This window comes from Syngnathoides biaculeatus, chromosome 10, assembly GCF_019802595.1.
Source record: "Syngnathoides biaculeatus isolate LvHL_M chromosome 10, ASM1980259v1, whole genome shotgun sequence".
In the NCBI taxonomy this organism is placed as follows: Eukaryota; Metazoa; Chordata; class Actinopteri; order Syngnathiformes; family Syngnathidae; genus Syngnathoides; species Syngnathoides biaculeatus.
The window spans coordinates 18,999,458-19,019,502 of NC_084649.1; the positions used below are offsets into that span (position 1 = coordinate 18,999,458).

The 20,045-nt window shown below is 44.6% G+C and overlaps 2 protein-coding genes across 8 annotated transcripts in view; both read left to right on the plus strand.

Moving 5' to 3' along the window:
- slc26a6l (solute carrier family 26 member 6, like) overlaps nucleotides 1–2,474 on the plus strand; it is a 35,666-nt gene extending 33,192 nt beyond the window's left edge. For 6 of the 7 annotated variants that reach the window (XR_009796702.1, XR_009796699.1, XR_009796700.1 and 3 more), the window contains one exon: nucleotides 469–686. The gene's annotated coding sequence lies outside the window, so the exon portion shown is untranslated. Of the gene's footprint in view, nucleotides 1–468; nucleotides 687–2,106 lie in introns of those variants that run through there. The other variant, XR_009796701.1, reaches the window with a different exon arrangement.
- Nucleotides 2,475–4,705: 2,231 nt separating this feature from the next.
- On the plus strand, nucleotides 4,706–18,699 carry LOC133507730 (myosin heavy chain, fast skeletal muscle-like). The gene is made up of 41 exons (XM_061833079.1): nucleotides 4,706–6,035; nucleotides 6,141–6,190; nucleotides 6,286–6,496; nucleotides 6,600–6,743; nucleotides 6,821–6,977; nucleotides 7,407–7,434; nucleotides 7,900–8,011; nucleotides 8,092–8,184; nucleotides 8,282–8,345; nucleotides 8,434–8,532; nucleotides 8,627–8,730; nucleotides 9,219–9,357; nucleotides 9,829–9,947; nucleotides 10,024–10,173; nucleotides 10,261–10,431; nucleotides 10,505–10,811; nucleotides 10,985–11,055; nucleotides 11,150–11,237; nucleotides 11,330–11,447; nucleotides 11,873–11,996; nucleotides 12,075–12,211; nucleotides 12,414–12,669; nucleotides 12,748–12,990; nucleotides 13,069–13,245; nucleotides 13,367–13,512; nucleotides 13,636–13,726; nucleotides 13,846–14,235; nucleotides 14,341–14,467; nucleotides 14,745–14,863; nucleotides 14,960–15,156; nucleotides 15,293–15,476; nucleotides 15,554–15,719; nucleotides 15,806–15,930; nucleotides 16,007–16,315; nucleotides 16,689–16,892; nucleotides 16,970–17,095; nucleotides 17,252–17,422; nucleotides 17,526–17,630; nucleotides 17,980–18,075; nucleotides 18,306–18,437; nucleotides 18,579–18,699. Exons 3-41 carry the CDS (start codon nucleotides 6,293–6,295, stop codon nucleotides 18,597–18,599), a joined length of 5,814 nt encoding a protein of 1,937 aa, XP_061689063.1. The 5' UTR covers nucleotides 4,706–6,035; nucleotides 6,141–6,190; nucleotides 6,286–6,292; the 3' UTR covers nucleotides 18,600–18,699.
- Nucleotides 18,700–20,045: the final 1,346 nt, after the last annotated feature.

Sequence of the window (20,045 nt, forward strand, 5' to 3'; positions counted from 1 at the left end):
GAAGTGAATATGGAGTGGGTGTGGCTTCTGCTTGAGGCTAAGTGAGCAGTTGTAGACAGGCCGGAGAGGTGACTGATAGCTCTGTTTAATGCTCACTGGCGCAAAAGCGGTCCCTCGGTATGCGTCGCGGGAGCTATAAAATATCACCCATATACTGTTTCAGAGTCCATACAAGTCAGAAATGATTAAAACTGAATCAGTGCCATTGAGCTCGGAAGAAAGCAGGCATCGCCAAGAGATTAATTGTCACGACAGCGCCAACGGCTATTCTCGTTTCGTCCTCTTAAGACAGACAATCCCTAAATGTACCTAACCGAGGGCCACATTCCAATTGCGCTTTCTCGGAGTGTTTTAGGGTCACTTTAGTGGGTACCATCTGATTTCTTTCAACGTGTACTCGATATAGGCGACGCTGTCAAAGGTGGTCTCAGTAAGCCAAGGTTTTTTTTTTTTTTTTTTTTGGCAAAGATTGATGGCACTCAACCAGCACGGGAGACACACCGGGGACTGCTGCCTTTGCGCAAGGGATCGACTTACAGCAGTGAAAAAGAAGAAGAAATTCTAAAGGGGTTACCCTCAAGATATACTGAGCTTCTGTCTTCAATAAATATGTGTCACACGATACCCGCTCTGAAATCTTGCGTCTTATTAGGGCAAAACTCAAATATAGCCCTCGGCCGGCGTTGGTCCGCAAGCCAAAGCCGCATGCCCGAGAGGCTTATTGTGTTTTTCGTGGCCTTTTGATCTTCCTCTGACAGTTTCTTTATTTGTCAAGGAGCAACAACTGTGGTAAGGATAACGAACCAAGGTGAGCGGCGAGCGCCGTTCGTTTCTCATTTGACTCTAATCGCCATTTTTAACATTGTAGTGCACTGGTGTCAAACTCAAGGCCCAGGGGCCAGATCTGGCCCACCGCATGATTTTATGTGGCCCGCAGAGGCAAATCACGTGTATCGACTTCCATGATTACTGCTCACCGAAATTTCCCACTGTCATACCCTAAATGATAATATTGAGATATTGCAAGCATTTTTTTGTGTCGCCAAACATCAACAATAGTTGAAAAAGCCAGTCCCTTGATTTATGATTCCAAAGCTACTTCATAAATTCCACGTGTAAATATGATTAGGGGGTCAAAGATATTTATGATTTCACAGGCATAACGGCCCTCTGAGGGAAACCGTAACTACAATGTGGCCCGCGACAAAAATGAGTTTGACACCCCTGCTGTGATGTAACATTTTTAATTCAAGCATACCAAGATTTTTTTTTTTTTTAGGGGGAGGGGAGTGTGCTTCTGAACTGTATGACCCAGCTGTACTCTCATATCGAATGTCGATTCTACGCAAAATATGTCTGCGCTGGTTATTTCAATCAGTCTGTCATTCTGTTACCCTTTTTTTAAAAAACTATTTCCAGGCTTGTCTCGATTGGGCAGTCATTGAGCCACTTTTGAATATAAAGGAAAAGAATAAACATACTGGACAATGTTTTAGGTCCACGATTGATATTATTCCGTTTAACGATATCTCCCGATGAAATGAGTTGGTTTTTGGATATCGACCCCGGCTAGATATCCATCTCGCGGCGGCCGTCTTCGGATTAGCGTGTGAAAAGACGGGAGCTTAGGGGCTGAGGAGGTGGGGTCCTACTTGATACTTTGAAGGCTGCTGCTTGATTTAGATGACAACTGGCCTCACAGCGCGAGCGGCTTGTTTAAAATAACACACATTGCCCGTGTGAGAGTTTGACAAAACGAGCCAGTCGATCGGATTCGTTCTTGAGAATCGAACACCGCTTCGGGCGCACACTCGCAGATGGTTTGGTTTGCCGTCAATCACCGGCGCTCCGTCGTAATGACCCGTGTGTGAATTACTTTTCTCGAGGGTCAACGGCATCTTCATAAACACCAGAGGGGGTTCAAATGGCAGAAGCACAAACACGCGTCTAGTGTTACCCGCTTCTGTTATCGAAATGCCGTGGCGCCATAACATCGCACCTTAACACTCTGGATGACACGAGCTACTGTAAAGAGCCTTTTGCATTGCAAAACCGACAATATTTTAATGCTGATTTATCCCGTTTTTTTTTTTTTTTTTTTTTTAGGTTGTAAAGAACTGCCGCAGTAGCTTGTTCAGAAGAAAGTCATGAGGGAGCATCGTAACTATAAACACTGGCAAACGCGTGGATATTTATATGGTTATGATGATTTATAATTGGAATTCTGTGGTACACCTGTCCAACCTGAAACTGAAACTGTTTCATTTTTTACAGTAATTACAGTAAATGCTATTTCCCTATTAAGTAGTAGTAGAAAGTCGAGAAGTGAGCTGAGGTTAGTGTCAGTGAAGTCAACTCCAAACACTTTGCAAAGAGCAGCAGTTTCTTTAGTTTGTTTATTACTCCTTCCATCCATCCATTTTCTTTGCCGCTTATCCTCACGAGGGTCGCGGGGAGTGCTGGAGCCTATCCCAGCTGTCAACGGGCAGGAGGCGGGGTACACCCTGAACTGGTTGCCAGCCAATCGCTGGGCACTCACAATCACACTTAGGGGCAATTTTAGAGCGTCCAATTAATGTTGCATGTTTTTGGGATGTGGGAGGAAACCGGAGTGCCCGGAGAAAACCCACGCAGGCACGGGGAGAACATGCAAACTTCACACAGGCGGGGCCGGGTTCGAACCCGGGTCCTTAGAACTGTGAGGCCAACGCTTTCCAGCTGATCCACCTTATCGCCTTACCGCTTCCGATTAAACTTTATTATTAATTGTATTATTAACTGAATAAAAAGATATGCGCAAGTATTCAAAACAACCGTATTGCTTCAACAGTGAACACAAACAGTGCAGCAGCACATGTAGACTGATGATAAAACAATTCCTTAGTGGCATATTTTATTTATCCTGTGCGAAAAACGATCGTTACAGCAGGATACTGATGAGACCAGCTCCTTGTACAGTACATATCCAAATGCCCCTTTGATACGACCCCCTTTGTGGCCAAGGCACACACATCAGAAGGACCATCGCAGTGTTCATTGCATTTAAGAAAAAATGTTTAATTCCCATTTATTCTTTTCAATTGGCAATATTTCATGTTTTTGCAAAGTTAAATATTGTCGAGTGCTATTTTCCAAATTTAAAAACACATTTTTCCCATTAAAAGCACATTAACATGATAATATTAGTGGCGTTGCCTTTCATTTCAATGTGGAAAAATGATCTGAGAGTCTTTTGAGGGACGAGTGTGGTCACTGAAACTGGTAACTCACAGCAGCGCTGTAGTCAGTACTAAACTGCAGAAAGTATCAGGTGTCTCTTATGGTGTCAGGTTTCTGTTTCAACTGATGAGTTTTTATAGTATCTTGATATGAGTATTTAGTATATGTTTGGTGTAGTAAATAATTATAGATTATAAAATAGTGGTTAGGCTGCACGATGGCTCAGCTGGAAAGCGTTGGCCTCACAGTTCTGAGGACCCGGGTTCAATCCCGGATTTGCATGTGTTTAGTTTGTATGTTGTCCCCGTGCATCCGTGAGTTTTCTCCGGGCACTCCGGTTTCCTCCCACATTCCAAAAAAAAATGCAACATTAATTGGACACTCTAAATTGCCCCTAGGTGTGATTGTGAGTGCGGCTGTTTGTCTCAATGTGCCCTGCGATTGGATGACATCCGGTCCAGGGTGTACCCTGCCTCCTGCCCGTTGACAGCTGGGCTAGGCTCCAGCGGTCCCCGCGACGCTTGTGAGGATTAGCGGTTAAGAAAATGGATGAATGGAAAATAGTGGATATTACTATATTATACTATAGACTGTAATGTGTTAGGAGAAATATTCAATTTGAATTACTTTTGCAGGCCTTTGTCACTGACTAAATTCTAAGTTTCTTTTCTGGTGTGTTGAGTCCACATGGATTCAGTTCACTCCCAAAATTCTGTCCGACTCTTCACTAACTTTTAAAGTTCAGCGACCTCAACAACAAGGCGCTCTACTCTTGTCAGCGTACGTTTCCCCAACCCCTCCGTTTGTTCCGTGTTGCTTCCGACTGCAAACGGGAGCACTTGAAATTGTCTCCCGTGAATTTTGCAGACGCGCAAGACGGTATGCGTTATGGTAAAGATGTCGACTATAAAACGGTGCTACCCGAAATAGTACAATAGTAAAAAAATATTTTCAGCCTCTGGGTGGCACCTAATCTTTTTTCCCCTGATGAGGAAAACGTAGGCGGGTTACAAGTGGAGGCCAAACCCGGCGATTAATCGAGGGGTGGCGTCTATAAGAACCAAGATCACTAATTGGGAAAACGGTGTTTTGTTTTACTCAGTACGTTGAAAAACATGCATACTCTGTTTGACAGAAATTCCTGCAAAATGATTTTATTTTGATTATGTTCAGTGTATAGTTCTATATTCTAGATGTTTATTGTTGTAATTTTATTAAGGGAATTACAACATTCAACTGTCCCATAGTGGTTTGATGGTTGTAAGTTCTTGGTCATGAACAATGACCACAGATTTAAAAAAATAAAAATAAAATACACACACACACACACACATATATATAATATATATATATATATATTCTGTTGAGTAAGATCACTGAAATTACAAATAATAAACTAAAAATTCTTACCACAAATTGGAGAGCTTTCCATCCCTTTGGGGGGAAAAAAAACACAATAGTCTTGAAACTTGAAAAAGTAACAAAAAAAACAACAGTTCACTCTTTTGGTGATTAAATTCAGAGTTAAAGTAACTCATGCATAAAGATTCCTTCATTTGACTTCTCTTCTTTTATACATCATGAGGAAATAATAGCTGATATGCAGTAATTACATATGTTATATGTCATTATTATTCACAATAAGAGAATGTAGAATCATTTATCTTACTTTATTGATACAGAAAAGTAATAATGCATCACTGCCAACAATATTGAGCTTATTGTGAAACTCTGAACACTTTGTCCATATCAGCCGAAACTGCACATTGTTGTCTAATATCAATAACCGGACTTACCTTCTTTGAAGAGTTGAATCTTCTCCGCAGAACTGCAGCGGTACGCGCTCACAACAGGCCGACCAAAACGAGGAGACAGAGGAAACATGACTAATTTGGCTACTTTCACCACGCCGACTAAAATTCTCCTCCGAAAGATGTTGGGCGCGAGAGACAATTTGGACAAGCTGACCCAAGAAAAGGGAGCTTCACGGACTGGACACTTTTCCTCTGGGGATCTGTGGTACTGAACTACAGCTGACGTGTAATTAAACGAAGCCTTCGACGAATTTATAAACAATTGGAAGAGTAACCGCTCGGGCATTTGGGAATTGTGGCCGCTATTTGCGTTAAATCCCAATAAGACCGTATAGAAAATCCGCACATATAGGATATCAACTTTTATTGCAACCTAATCGCAGCACATGCGAATATCTGTACTGCCTTTTGGGTGTCCTCTTTCTTTTGGAGAGAAAGCACAACAGGCAGAACGTACCATAATGGGGTCTTAAATTAGCCCCAACCAGGATCTTGGCTGCCCCGCGCAAGAGACGTTTAAGACAATGTCACTGCCAAATGTCTGTTTGATGAGATAGTACCTTCATTTTTTTTGGTCTGAGTGATGAACAAAACGTAGACAATGGAAAGGATCTGATGTTAAGTGCGTCAAGATTTCATGCAATGCGTTTCTACATAAATTCAATAGGATTCCATCGTCAAAGTTATGCGAAATTTTTCAAATTGCGGAATACAAAAACACGCAGAAACAGCAATGCCGGATTCTACCCTTAGCACTGCTGTGTATTTTTTCCTTCCCTGGACAGGAATTTGCAGTTTTGTTTTTCTTTCAGATGGCTTCCCCTACCTCCTCATCACAACTGGCGCGATGATGAGGTGGGGAGGCCATCCGATACCATTCTTCCAAGACAAGTCATTGACCTAAACAGGAGAGCTGCTCCTCCTTGGCGGCCACGGATAACCGTATAAAAGTCCGGCGCTCGGGCTCTTCCGAAGGTTTGGACTGATAGGCTGCCAACCGAGGTGAGTGTTCTGTTATTCTCTTTTGAGAAATTTTGCTTTGCGCGCAATTTTACCACCATAAACTTTACTGAAGCTTGCAAATTTATCTTATTTGTTCTATAACAGTACTTTACTATCTGTAGTCCACAGCAGCGGCATCACTGTGAAAGATAGAGGTGCGTTTGCAATTTTTTTAAAAAGTGGTTCATCAGTTAATATCTGAGCCATTCATCCATTTGTATTTTTATTTTTGATTTTTTTTTCATCAAAGAGCCACCATGAGCAAGGATCCAGAGATGGAGTGTTTCGGCCCGGCGGCCATTTACCTCCGGAAGCCAGAACGGGAGAGGCTGGAGGCTCAGAACACCCCCTTCGACGCCAAAACCGCTTTCTTCGTGGCGGAACCTACCGAGATGTACGTGAAGGGCAAGCTGGTGAAGAAGGAGGCGGGCAAAGCCACGGTTGAAATCAAGGCCGGAAAGGTAAACCTCGTGCCTGCCTGGAGTAAAATTAAATCAGAATATTAGTCGTCTGCCCATATTTGTTGGATTCATGCATTTTTTTCGCCCAATCGTTTTGTGACAGAGTCTCACTGTCAAAGAGGAGGACATCTTCCCCATGAATCCCCCCAAGTTTGACAAGATTGAGGACATGGCCATGATGACCCACCTCAGTGAGCCCGCTGTGCTGTATAACCTCAAAGAGCGCTACGCGGCGTGGATGATCTACGTGAGTCGCAACTATTTGACACTGCCCGGTCGCCGGAGGATGCGTCTCGGTAACGAGCCCCGACTCTTTCTCGACAGACCTACTCCGGGCTGTTCTGCGTCACCGTGAACCCCTACAAGTGGCTCCCGGTGTACGACACGGTTGTCGTCACGGGATACAGAGGCAAAAAGAGGATTGAGGCTCCTCCCCACATCTTCTCCATCTCTGACAACGCCTATCAGTTCATGCTCCAAGGTACCCGCCTGTGTGGTGTTTGCATGTTCACCCCGTGCACGTGTGGGTTTTCTCTGGGCACTCCGGTTTCCTCCCACATCCCAAAAATATGGAACATTAATTGGACACTCTAAATTGCCCAAAGGTGTGTTTGTGAGTGCGACTGTTCTCTGTCTCCATGTGCCCTGCGATTGGCTGGCAACCAGTTCAGGGTGTACAGTGCCTCCTGCCCGTTGACAGTTGGGATAGGCTCCGGCACTCCCCGCAACCCTTGTGAGGATAAGCGTCAAAGAAAATGGATGGATGGAAAATTTTATACGAGGTTTATGCCCAAGACCAAAAAAAAGTATCTCTTCACAGGAACCTGACAGTAGTCGATAAACTCGTTAAAATGGAACATTTTCGTTCATGAAAAATGAACTGACGTGCGTAACTTCATTCTCTCAACAGATCGGGAGAACCAGTCAATTCTGATCACGTAAGTGGGCTTCTTTTTTTTTTTTTTAAACCTTATTTTAATATACATTACTGATACACTATATGGACTATAGAGTTCTACAACATTGTGTAGTGTGTTGTGGGGATATTTGTCCATTCCGGTGTGGTTCATCCCAATGGAGCTTGATTGGGATGAGGTCACTCCGCTCGGGTTCTTCCACATCGCACTCATCCAGTCATGTTTTTATGGGACTTGCTTTGTTCAGTCCCGCTGAAACAGAAAAAAGCCAACAGCACATCCTTCGAACAAAGTTGTATTTTTGTTTATTCTGAGAAACAATTATTACCTTTTCAATGATAACACTCATACAGTACTCGTGAGTAAATTGATCTGATTTTCATGATCAAATTCAGTGGGCTATGTCTTTATTGGTCAAGTTCTATGAAACTGACCCATTGATTTGACTTGCATGCATTCATATTTCTTGAAATTGTCTTAACACAGTGGAGAATCCGGTGCAGGAAAGACTGTGAACACCAAACGTGTCATCCAGTACTTTGCGACAATCGCAGTGTCTGGCGGAAAGAAGGCCGAGCAATCTGCTAGCAAGATGCAGGTAATACAACACGTCCAGTATCACAACAAGCTCGGTAAGTCAAATATTACATGGTAAAAGTGGAATTTATTATTTTCAAGGGCTCGCTGGAAGATCAAATCATTGCGGCAAATCCCCTGCTGGAGGCTTATGGTAATGCCAAAACTGTGAGGAATGACAACTCATCCCGTTTTGTAAGTTTTTCTCTGTGAAATCGTTCCTCTTTACGATAATTTTGGAAATATTTTGTGCTTCTTCTCCTAAAGTCCGCCGGCATTCTTTGCTCTGTAGGGTAAATTCATCAGAATCCATTTTGGAACTACCGGAAAGTTGGCGTCTGCAGATATTGAAACATGTAAACTTCCTTCGTCCGCCATCCAAAATGTTTCTTCTCCTGGATTGAACTGTTTTGACCGGACTTTATCGCGGCCGTGTTTCCACAGATCTGCTGGAGAAGTCTCGAGTGACCTTCCAGCTTTCTGCTGAGAGAAGTTACCACATCTTCTATCAGCTCGCAACAGGCCACAAACCCGAGTTGCTAGGTTCGTGGCACTTGGACCCCAGCTATTACTTTCCTTTTGTAGTCCAGAAAAAAATCTACTTTTACTAACTGTAATATTCACATATTTTTTTCAGAGGCTCTGCTCATCACCACCAACCCTTACGACTATCCCTTGATCAGTCAGGGTGAAATTACTGTCAAGAGCATCAATGATGTTGAGGAGTTCATGGCCACTGATGTGAGTCTCGTATAACTATTGCAGAATTGTCCGATCTAAATTGTAAATTGATCATCGAAATTATGTAATAATTGTTCAGACCCCGTTTGACTTCCGAATTGAAGCCCTCGCAAATTTAAATATTCCCAGATTTCTGTAGACTTCAACGAAAGCAAACGGATTATCTTTGCGTTTGAGACATTTGGGTATGTCTTTTTTGATTTTGGAAAACAACGATCACCATTTTTGCCAATTTGTTAGCATTTTACAAACAAAACCAGCGACTGAATTATAACACATTTGTGTTTCAGTTTTTTTTTGCACTTAATTGAAAAAAAATGCACCATTTTTTAAATAATGGGATTGAATTTTTTTTAAATTCTATTCATCGATTAATAAAAACAAATAGCTTAGTTGCAGCCCTACTTCGTTTTGTGGGATGCTAAGACACCGTAACTGTAATTTGTCATAGCGAGACGCCGCATGTGTTCTTGTCTTTTGCTCCGCAGACCGCCATCGATATCCTGGGCTTTACCGCAGAGGAGAAAGTGAGCATTTACAAGCTAACCGGAGCTGTGATGCATCACGGAAATATGAAGTTCAAGCAAAAGCAGCGAGAAGAGCAAGCTGAGCCTGATGGCACCGAGGGTAAGGCTTTGGCGGCTCTTTTTTTAGTTAATTGTCCGAAGGTTTCTCTATATACAGTACCAGTCAAGACTTTAGAGAGTGTTGACTCTTCATCGAAGGAAAGGAGCAAAGCATATCAAAGGGTAATATTTGAAACAATTTAGAAAACAAAACATTTCCTAATCACCTCTCGATGATGACAAAATAAAGTCCCACCCCCAAAAGAGCAGCATGTCCACCATAATTTTGAAAAGTGCTGAAGGGTGTCTCCAAACATTTGGCTGCTACCGTATGTTAAGACCTTTTATCCATTCCCGTTATGTTCTCCAGTTACATTGTGTATGAAGGATGTTGACGACATCACGAGGGATCTCATTCACGGCAGATGGGGTCTTTGCGTAGTAGTCTGCAGCCATGTGGCAGTCGTCCTAATGTGACCGACGGAACCCTGGCACGCACGAGACAATCTTTTGTACTCTCTGTTTTCGCCAGTGGCCGATAAAATCGCCTACCTCATGGGCCTCAACTCTGCTGATATGCTTAAGGCTTTGTGCTACCCAAGAGTCAAGGTTGGCAACGAAATGGTGGTCAAAGGTCAAACTGTGCCTCAGGTAATTTTGAGATGCGTTCTACTCATTCAAGAAATGATTCCAAATGGCTTTTATCGCAACATTTCTCCACTTGTAGGTTCACAATGCCGTCATGGCGCTCAGCAAATCCGTCTATGAGAAAATGTTCTTGTGGATGGTGGTCAGAATCAATGAGATGCTGGATACTAAGCAGCCCCGAAACTTTTTCATTGGCGTGCTGGATATTGCTGGATTTGAAATTTTTGACGTAAGTGAACACCGCACACTGTGGCTTATCTTACCAAGCGGCATAGAAGAAACAAACCAACCAAAATGTTATGTTTCCTCTCTAAAGTTCAACAGTTTGGAGCAGCTCTGCATCAACTTCACCAATGAAAAACTGCAACAGTTTTTCAACCACCACATGTTCGTCCTGGAGCAAGAGGAGTACAAGAAGGAAGGAATCGAATGGGAGTTCATTGACTTCGGCATGGACTTGGCTGCCTGCATTGAGCTTATTGAGAAGGTACGGATATTTGATCTCTTTAGACGAAACAAAAATCACTACAAGTCAACATTTTAATTTGTGTCGTCAACAGCCAATGGGCATCTTCTCCATCCTTGAAGAGGAGTGCATGTTCCCCAAGGCTTCGGACATAACCTTCAAGAACAAACTGTACGACCAGCACCTGGGTAAAAGCGCCCCCTTCCAGAAGCCAAAGCCAACCAAAGGCAAAGCCGAGGCCCACTTCGCCCTCATTCACTACGCCGGCACTGTTGACTACAATGTCAACGGCTGGCTGGACAAGAACAAGGACCCCCTGAATGACTCAGTTGTTCAGCTCTACCAGAAGTCTTCATTGAAGCTGTTGGCCATGTTGTATTTATCTCATTCATCTGGAGACGGTACGGATTTTTCACATTATGTAGAACACAAAAGTTACATGCTCGTGTTGAAACGTGGTCAGATGCAACTCGTTGTCAGAAGAGATGATAGATGGCAGACGTGCAATGAAATCTTCGAAGAGGCGATCAGCTTTCATGGGTAGATGAGAATGAAAGTTTCAAATGCTTTACAGATGCAAAAAGTGGAAAGAAAGTTGCCAAAAAGAAGGGAGCTTCATTCCAGACGGTGTCAGCTCTCTTTAGGGTAAGCTTCATTGAAAAGAAAAAAGAAAAACGCAAGTTCTTGCGATCACATTTCTAATATAAATACTTTACCCTCGCCCCCCCCCACTTATCAGGAAAATTTAGGAAAGTTGATGACCAACCTGAGGAGCACTCACCCTCATTTCGTGCGCTGCTTGATTCCAAATGAGACAAAAACCCCAGGTGGGTTTGAGGTTTTGCCGTCACTCCACTCAAACGCATTAGCTCTGAGTTTTCGCGATGGCTTCACGTCGGTGATGTGATCACTGTTTCAGGTCTGATGGAAAACCACCTAGTCATCCACCAGCTGCGCTGTAACGGCGTGCTGGAGGGCATCAGGATCTGCAGGAAAGGTTTCCCCAGCAGAATCCTTTATGGGGATTTCAAGCAGAGGTACGCTAACGGTTGTCTTCACCTAGCTTATACACTTACAAAGATCCTTTGAAATAGGTGGATAAAAAGTATAGCGATGTATTCCATCTGAAAACTTTTTCACAAATGCAATTTAAGTCTGATCAAAACTTGCTCAAAAATGTCCTTTTTTCCAATTTCAAAATGTTACTGTTTTTTGTTGGATCATTCTTAGAGGTGTTTTCTAAAACTGGTTATTTCATTTAGCAATCTGCAATTAAAATGCTAAATCAATTAGCAGATTTTTATTTTTATTTTATTGTATTTTTTTTTTTTTACCAGATCCCATTAATTTCTGAAGTTGTATCTTTTACTACAGTGACTGAGTTTTTTTTTTTTTTTTTTTACATTTTGAATGTATTGGTTGAGTTTTAAAACATTCTCTTAATTTGGGTGCATTGTTTCAGATACAAAGTATTGAACGCCAGCGTCATCCCAGAGGGACACTTCATCGACAACAAAAAGGCCTCCGAGAAGCTTCTGGGATCCATCAACGTGGATCACTCGCAGTACAAGTTTGGGCATACCAAGGTGGGCCACGTTTGCTTTGTCGAGCTTTGTGGTGGAATCAAGTCTGCAATCACTTTTGACCAATACACCCCTTAACAGGTGTTCTTCAAGGCTGGACTACTGGGTACACTGGAGGAGATGAGGGACGAGAAACTGGTTGAGCTCGTGACCATGACTCAGGCTCTTTGCAGAGCTTACGTGATGAGACGGGAATTTGCGAAGATGATGGAGAGGAGGTACTTTATAATATGATGCAGTCGACTGAAATATTTGGAACTTTGGATGAGCTCAGAGGGTGATGGGTTTGCCCCTTAGCGACTTAAGCGATCCCAAATTTGAATACAATGTAACAAAGAAATACATTTACAATTTAAGACGGATTTCCAGGAATTTCCCTGAAATCACAACCTAACGCTGAATTTTTTTTTTCAATGCCAGGGAATCAATTTACTCCATCCAGTACAACATCCGCTCATTCATGAATGTCAAACACTGGCCGTGGATGAAGCTCTACTTCAAGATCAAGCCTCTGCTCAAGAGTGCAGAGACCGAGAAGGAGATGGCCCAGATGAAAGAGGACTTTGAAAAAACCAAGGAGGAGCTCTCAAAGGCGCTGAGCAAGAAGAAGGAACTGGAGGAGAAGATGGTTTCTCTTCTGCAGGAGAAGAACGACTTGCAGCTGCAGATTCAGTCTGTATGTGAAATGGGCGGTGATGTGTTTAAATACGATCGCCAACAAGTATGTTTCCACAATATTTGATTGCAACTCCAGGACGGTGAAACCCTTGCCGATGCAGAGGAAAGATGTGAGGGTCTTATCAAGGCCAAAATCCAGCTCGAGGCAAAAGTCAAAGAGGCTTCTGAAAGGCTGGAGGATGAGGAGGAGGTGAATGCTGAGCTCACAGCGAAGAAGAGGAAACTGGAGGACGAGTGCTCCGAGTTGAAGAAAGACATCGATGACTTGGAACTTACCCTGGCTAAAGTTGAGAAGGAGAAGCATGCCACTGAGAACAAGGTCAGTTTGTCGGTCCATCTTAACCAGAGTCTCCCTTCTTTGCGAATAATTATAACCCAATAAAACATGCGGATGTAGGTTAAAAACCTGGTTGAGGAGATCACCGCTCAAGATGAGACCATTGCCAAGTTGTCCAAAGAGAAGAAAGCCCTCCAAGAGGCCCATCAGCAGACCCTGGATGACCTCCAGGCGGAGGAAGACAAAGTCAACACTCTGACCAAGGCCAAGTCCAAGCTGGAACAGCAAGTGGACGATGTGAGGCTCAAACAAAAAACGTTTCCATATAAATGTGCATTTTAAACATGTGTATGTTTCAAGTTATTGTCTAAAGAATGTCTTCAAGCTTTTTTTAATATGTAAAATGTGAACTCGCTAGCTTGAAGGATCTCTGGAGCAAGAAAAGAAGCTCCGTATGGATCTTGAGCGATCCAAGAGGAAGCTGGAAGGAGATCTGAAGCTGGCCCACGAGACCATCATGGACCTGGAAAACGACAAGCAGCAGTCAGATGAGAAAATCAAGAAGTAAGGCAAAACTGACGCCAGCGGTCGAAACGATCGATTAATAAGAATGAATCACTGTTGAATTGACTTCACCTTCCTATTTCCTAAAGTTTATGGTATGATTTTCAAAATGGTTTTATTAAGGAGGGACTTTGAGATGAGCCAGCTGCTTAGCAAGATCGAGGACGAACAATCAGTCGGCATTCAGCTTCACAAGAAAATAAAAGAACTACAGGTAAAGTCAAACCTTCCACAATACATGCTCCAATTTTGGCTTTTTTGCAAATGTTTTGGTGGCTTACAATTGTATTATTAATGTCGGCATTCACAACCTTGCATGAAAACCGATTACAGGCCCGTATCGAGGAGCTGGAGGAAGAAATCGAAGCTGAGCGGGCCGCTCGCGCCAAGGTGGAGAAGCAGAGGTCTGACCTCGCCAGGGAACTTGAGGAGATCAGCGAGAGACTCGAAGAGGCCGGCGGCGCCACCTCGGTCCAGATCGAGATGAACAAGAAGCGCGAGACCGAGTTCCAGAAGCTGCGTCGCGACCTGGAAGAGTCCACCCTGCAGCACGAGGCCACCGCCGCAGCTCTGCGCAAGAAGCAGGCCGACAGCGTGGCCGAACTCGGGGAGCAGATCGACAACCTTCAGCGCGTCAAGCAGAAGCTGGAGAAGGAGAAGAGCGAATACAAGATGGAGATCGACGACCTCAGCAGCAACATGGAGGCCATTGCGAAATCTAAAGTATGGCTTTCAGAAATCTGAGTGCACGACTAAATTATTAGCATTGTTTCGTCATTATTTCCAGATTGTAATCATATCCGTACTGCTTTGGGATTTTTCTCGTAGGGAAACTTGGAGAAAATGTGTCGTTCACTGGAAGATCAATTAAGTGAATTCAAGTGCAAGCACGACGAGCATGTTCGCCAATTTAACGACATCAACGTTCAAAGAGCAAGACTGACGACTGAAAATGGTGAGTCAAAATCGAGTAGACAGTAATAATCGAGACAAACTCCGTTTGGGAGCATATCATAATAAAAAGATCTATTGTTGGGATTGGATGGAAACGTTGTATATAGTACACAGTATCGATTTGTGAAAGAAAATAAACGAGACTAAATTTGGTCATTGCAGGATTCAGCTATATGCTGCCAATATATAGAAAAAATGTGCAAGAACCAGAAGTATAATATCAAAGCACAGGCTTCAAAAATTTTTCGAATGGTCCAACTTTTTATTTTATCTTTCAGGGGAAATTAGTCGTCAATTGGAAGAAAAGGAATCTCTTGTTTCCCAGCTGACAAGAGGCAAGCAGGCCTACATTCACCAGATAGAGGAACTTAAACGGGCCCTTGAGGAAGAAACAAAGGTACGCTGTTGCGGCGTTGTCGTCTTGAGCGGGGCGGAAAGTGTCGTCCGTTCCTCGGTCATGTGACGTTCCGGTTTACTGTGTCCAAAATAAAAGTCCAAGAACGCCCTGGCCCACGCCGTCCAGTCCTCCCGTCACGACTGCGACCTGCTCCGAGAGCAGTATGAGGAGGAAGTGGAGGCCAAGGCTGAGCTCCAGCGAGCCATGTCCAAGGCCAACAGCGAGGTGGCTCAGTGGAGAACCAAATACGAGACGGACGCGATTCAGCGCACCGAGGAGCTCGAGGAGGCGAAGTAGGTTATGGCGGCTTGTCCTAATAAAACACTTTCAACGGTACTTTGATGGATTGCAAAAAAAAGTGCAGTGGGTGTTTGGCGTCCTCACAGTTGAGAGGTTAGGTGTTCGATTCCAACTGACGTGTCTTTGCAGGAAAAAGCTGGCCCAGCGTCTCCAGGATGCGGAGGAGTCCATCGAGGCGGTGAACTCAAAGTGCGCCTCCCTGGAAAAGACCAAGCAGAGGCTGCTGAATGAAGTGGAAGATCTCATGATTGACGTGGAGAGAGCCAACGCCGTTGCCGCCGCCCTTGATAAGAAACAGAGGAACTTTGATAAGGTCCGATTACTTTTCATACCGAACGTTTTGTTTTTTTACCTTGATGGAAGACGCTCCTTTGATGTCGGCGCCTTTAGGTTCTCGCTGAGTGGAAGCAGAAATATGAGGAGAGCCAGGCCGAGCTGGAGGGAGCGTTGAAGGAGGCCCGATCACTCAGTACTGAGATGTTCAAACTGAAGAACTCCTATGAAGAATCTCTGGACCACCTGGAGACCGTGAAGAGGGAGAACAAGAACCTGCAACGTAAGATGATTTTGTGCATGTGCGGGTGCTATTCTGTGCTCTTTTCAGTGAATATGTGATAATGCTGCTCCTTCTTTTCCCAACAGAGGAAATTACCGACTTGAGTGAGCAGATTGCCGAGTCATCAAAGACGATCCACGAGCTGGAAAAAGCCAAGAAGCTCGCCGAGAGTGAAAGAGCCGAGGTCCAGACCGCTCTCGAGGAAGCAGAGGTAGTCAAAACGACGCGAGCTCTCGAGCTTAGCCGTAAATCTTGACTCCGGTGAACAATTTCTCAAACCGTCACAGGCGACGCTGGAGCACGAAGAATCCAAGATCATCCGCATTCAGCTGGAGCTCACCCAAGTCAAGAGCGAGATCGACAGAAAGATCGCAGAGAAGGACGAGGAGATCGAGCAGATCAAGAGGAACAGCCAGCGTGTCATCGAAGCCATGCAGACCACTCTGGACGCTGAGATCAGGAGCAGGAACGACGCCCTGAGAATCAAGAAGAAGATGGAGGGAGACCTGAATGAGATGGAGATTCAGCTGAGTCACGCCAACCGCCAGGCTGCCGAGGCCCAGAAACAGCTGAGGAATGTCCAGGGACAACTCAAGGTAAAAAAAAAAAATTAAATAAAATAAATGAATCCAACGTATCGAGAGAAACACTAGGAAAAAGGGCTCGCTGTTCTGAGAACTGGGGTTCAAACAAGCACGTTCTCCCCATGCAAACATCCCAAAAAACACATTGGACACTCTAAATTGCCCATAGGTGTGATTGTGAGTGTGGTTGTTTGTCTCTATGTGCCCTGCAATTGGCTGGCAACCAGTTCCTCCTCGATGATAGCTGGGAAAGACTCCAGCACTCCCACGACCCTCGTGAGGATAAGCGGCCCAGAAAATGCACGGATGGATGTTTCACATTCGAATACAGTACTGTATATGGAAATGTTTGTCGATTCTAAAAAGACAATTTTCTCGAATCCAGGATGCTCAGCTGCACCTGGACGAGGCTCTGAGGGCCCACGCGGAAATGAAGGAGCAGGTGGCCATGGTGGAGCGCAGGAACAACCTGATGCTGGCCGAGATCGAGGAGCTGCGAGTCACCCTGGAGCAGACGGAGAGAAGCCGCAAAGTGGCTGAAGCCGAGCTGGTGGACGCCAGCGAGCGCGTGACGCTGCTGCACTCGCAGGTATCACGTTTACTGCCGCAACGGGTACGTTTCCAAAGGTTCGCGCGTCTGAAAACTTTTGCTTTTCTTTCACTCAGAACACAAATCTCATCAACACTAAAAGGAAGCTGGAGGCGGACCTTGCTCAAGTTCAAGGCGAAGTGGAGGACTCCATCCAGGAAGCGAGGAATGCTGAAGAAAAGGCCAAGAAGGCCATCACTGATGTGAGCAACTGTTGACACACCTATGACTATGATTTTTTTGGGGCGTGGAGTTAACATTCATTGTTGACTGTGAAAAATTACGATTGTTCATCACTTTACAAAAGAACGTCCAAAACCGCTTGCACACGACGCCTCTTTCAACTACTCCGTGCGTAGGCTGCCATGATGGCTGAGGAGCTGAAGAAGGAGCAGGACACCAGCTCTCACTTGGAGAGGATGAAGAAGAACCTGGAGGTGACCGTCAAAGACCTGCAGCACCGCCTGGACGAGGCCGAGACTCTGGCTCTGAAGGGGGGCAAGAAGCAGCTCCAGAAACTGGAGGCCCGGGTAAGTTGCGTTTGGAAAGTTGCAATAGCGACGTCACGTGAAAATGTTCTCGTCAAATGGCGCGGGGAAGGTTTTGCCAAATTCTGGTCTTCTCGCGCCGAAGGTGCGGGAACTGGAATCCGAGGTGGAGGCTGAGCAGAAAAGAGGCGCTGAAGCTGTGAAGGGCGTCCGCAAGTATGAACGGAGAGTGAAGGAGCTCACTTATCAGGTACTTGAAAACGCCGGGCAACGGGCTGCACGTAGAACACGTTTTGGACCCCTAGAGGGCAGAAAACACTTGCATGTCACAAGTCCCTGGAGACCATGACCAAAACTAAATAGAATATAAGCATCCACGTGGATGCTGGTTATTGTAATTATCAAAAATGGATTCAGTGATAACGCTTCGGTGACCTGACACGATGCTGGACGTACGTTCCGCCCTTCCGAATGTCGGGCACTCTACATTCTCCCGTCAGCGGCTCAGGTGTCGCGCTTCAGTCGGCGAACCGTCTCTCGCGAGCCTGCAGCGGTTTTGAGTTTCACCTTAAATACGCCACCTTGTGCGCCACCTTCAGACTGAAGAGGACAAGAAGAATATCGCAAGACTTCAGGATCTGGTGGACAAGCTGCAGCTGAAAGTCAAGGCCTACAAGAGGCAGTGCGAGGATTCTGTAAGTGCTCGTGCGCCACGTTTGATTTTTTTTTTTTTTTTTGGGGGGGGAGCCTGATAAGACATGTCATTAGGTGGGGGGGGGGGGGGGTGACTGTAAATGCTCGGTGGGGCGGATCAATGAACTGAGGGGGGATGCTCTTTGCCCACCTTGCGTTAGATACTTGACATTGTGCGTTGTCGCGTTTCGCATACTCTTGACCTCGCCGTGAACTGGTGAACTTTTTCCAGGAGGAGCAGGCCAACGCTCACCTGACCAGATACAGGAAGGTCCAACACGAGATGGAGGAGGCTCAGGAACGGGCCGACATCGCCGAGTCGCAGGTCAACAAGCTGAGGGCCAAGAGCCGTGACTTTGCCAGGGTAGGTCGCTCTTTTTAAAAAAAAAAAAAAAAAAAAATTGCTAAACTGAACGAAGCCCGCAGGACGCCGTGAATACGTCATCATCATCATGATATGACTTAAACGTCTATGTCTCATCATCTCTTTTGTGTCGCTTCAAAGGGAAAGGACGCCGAAGAATGAACGTCACTCACGATAAGAAACTGCAAGAAATCATAAAATATGATTTATTTTTGTTGTTGTCGGATATGTCAAGTGTGTAACTAAATAAATTTTGCCAGCAATTGGACGACCTTTGTTTTGTTTTTGTGTGTTGCCGACACAAATTCATTCTAAATATGAATGCTAACCTCCAGATCAACGAGCTGTTTCGGGTATTTTGCTACGTCGATTTATTTAATCAGGTTAAACTGATTAAGCGCAATAAGACATTTTGCAGTCGTCTGTCCGTTTAACCGCATACGCCCAACTGGTAAGGCGAAAACTAGAGTTACAGGGTGATTTATGTTGTGTCAAAGTGTCAGCTGTACGCACGAAGCCCCCCTCAAAATAGCCCCGGCCCCTCGAGTGCGGCCTGCTATCACGCCAAAGATGTTCAGGTTAAGGCAACTGCAAATCTCGCACATGCGGCGTTAATGTCGGCGACGGTCGAGTGACCTGACAGTTTTTCTTCGTGCGTGTCAAGGTCCTGCGGTGAAAATAGACCGATGAGAGGACAGCAAGCGTGTGCTGTATTTGCCAGCGGAACATGAAAGGAGAAGACTGCCTTTTTGTGATTAATAACAAATATCTTGGCGTGGCAAGGTGCTTCAAGCGTTGGCCTCACAGTTCTGAGGTCCCGGGTTCAATCCCTGACCCGCCTGCGTGGAGTTTGCATGTTCTCCCCGTCCGCGCCCGTGTGGGTTTTCTTCGGGCACTCCGGTTTCCTCCCACATCCCAAAAACGTGCAACATTAATTGGACGCTCTAAATTGCCCCTAGGTGTGATTGTGAGTGCGGCTTTTTGTCTCGTTGCCAGCTGGGATAGGCTCCAGCACTCCCCCCGACCCTCATGAGGATAAGCGGCAAAAGAAAATGGATGGATGGATATCTTGGCATACCTTTTAGTCGTATCGGTGTCACGAAAATAAATGGAAATATTATATGCAAAGGGTTTTCTTACATCTAGGGAAATAATACTATTGTTTTAAATCCATCTTGATTTTACAATTGCATTTGTGTCCCCCCCCCAAGCCAAAAAAATAATATAAATAAAAACATCTGACTGCGCAGTCTAATGAGAGGAAATGCAACAGGTGGACTTTGTTTTTTTTAGAAGGCTCACATTTGATTGACAGAGTAATAATTAATGAAGCCTTCTGGAATGAAATGAATGAATGAAAGGGTTAACGACCTGAAAATAAGATAAATGAGAATATTGTAAAACCTGCCAGAGGAATAATTTATCCTTAAATATTAGAGACACCTCCGAATATGATCACGACCAACTAAATACTAGTACAAAAAAAACGGAGCATTATTATCTTTGTAAAGGTTGACTTTTTCAAACAGTTTTTGTTTTGATTTCATCAGATTGCACTTTATGATGTGGCTGGTGAGAACATAAATACACTTTATGATAATATGTATG

Bases quoted from the DNA above. Each gene is read 5' to 3' on its own strand.
- LOC133507730 (XM_061833079.1), top strand. From the start codon at position 6,293: ATGAGCAAGGATCCAGAGATGGAGTGTTTCGGCCCGGCGGCCATTTAC. The intron at 8,346-8,433 runs GTAAACTTCCTT...GTGTTTCCACAG, and splicing joins GTCTGCAGATATTGAAACAT to ATCTGCTGGAGAAGTCTCGA. The intron at 9,358-9,828 runs GTAAGGCTTTGG...TGTTTTCGCCAG, and splicing joins TGAGCCTGATGGCACCGAGG to TGGCCGATAAAATCGCCTAC.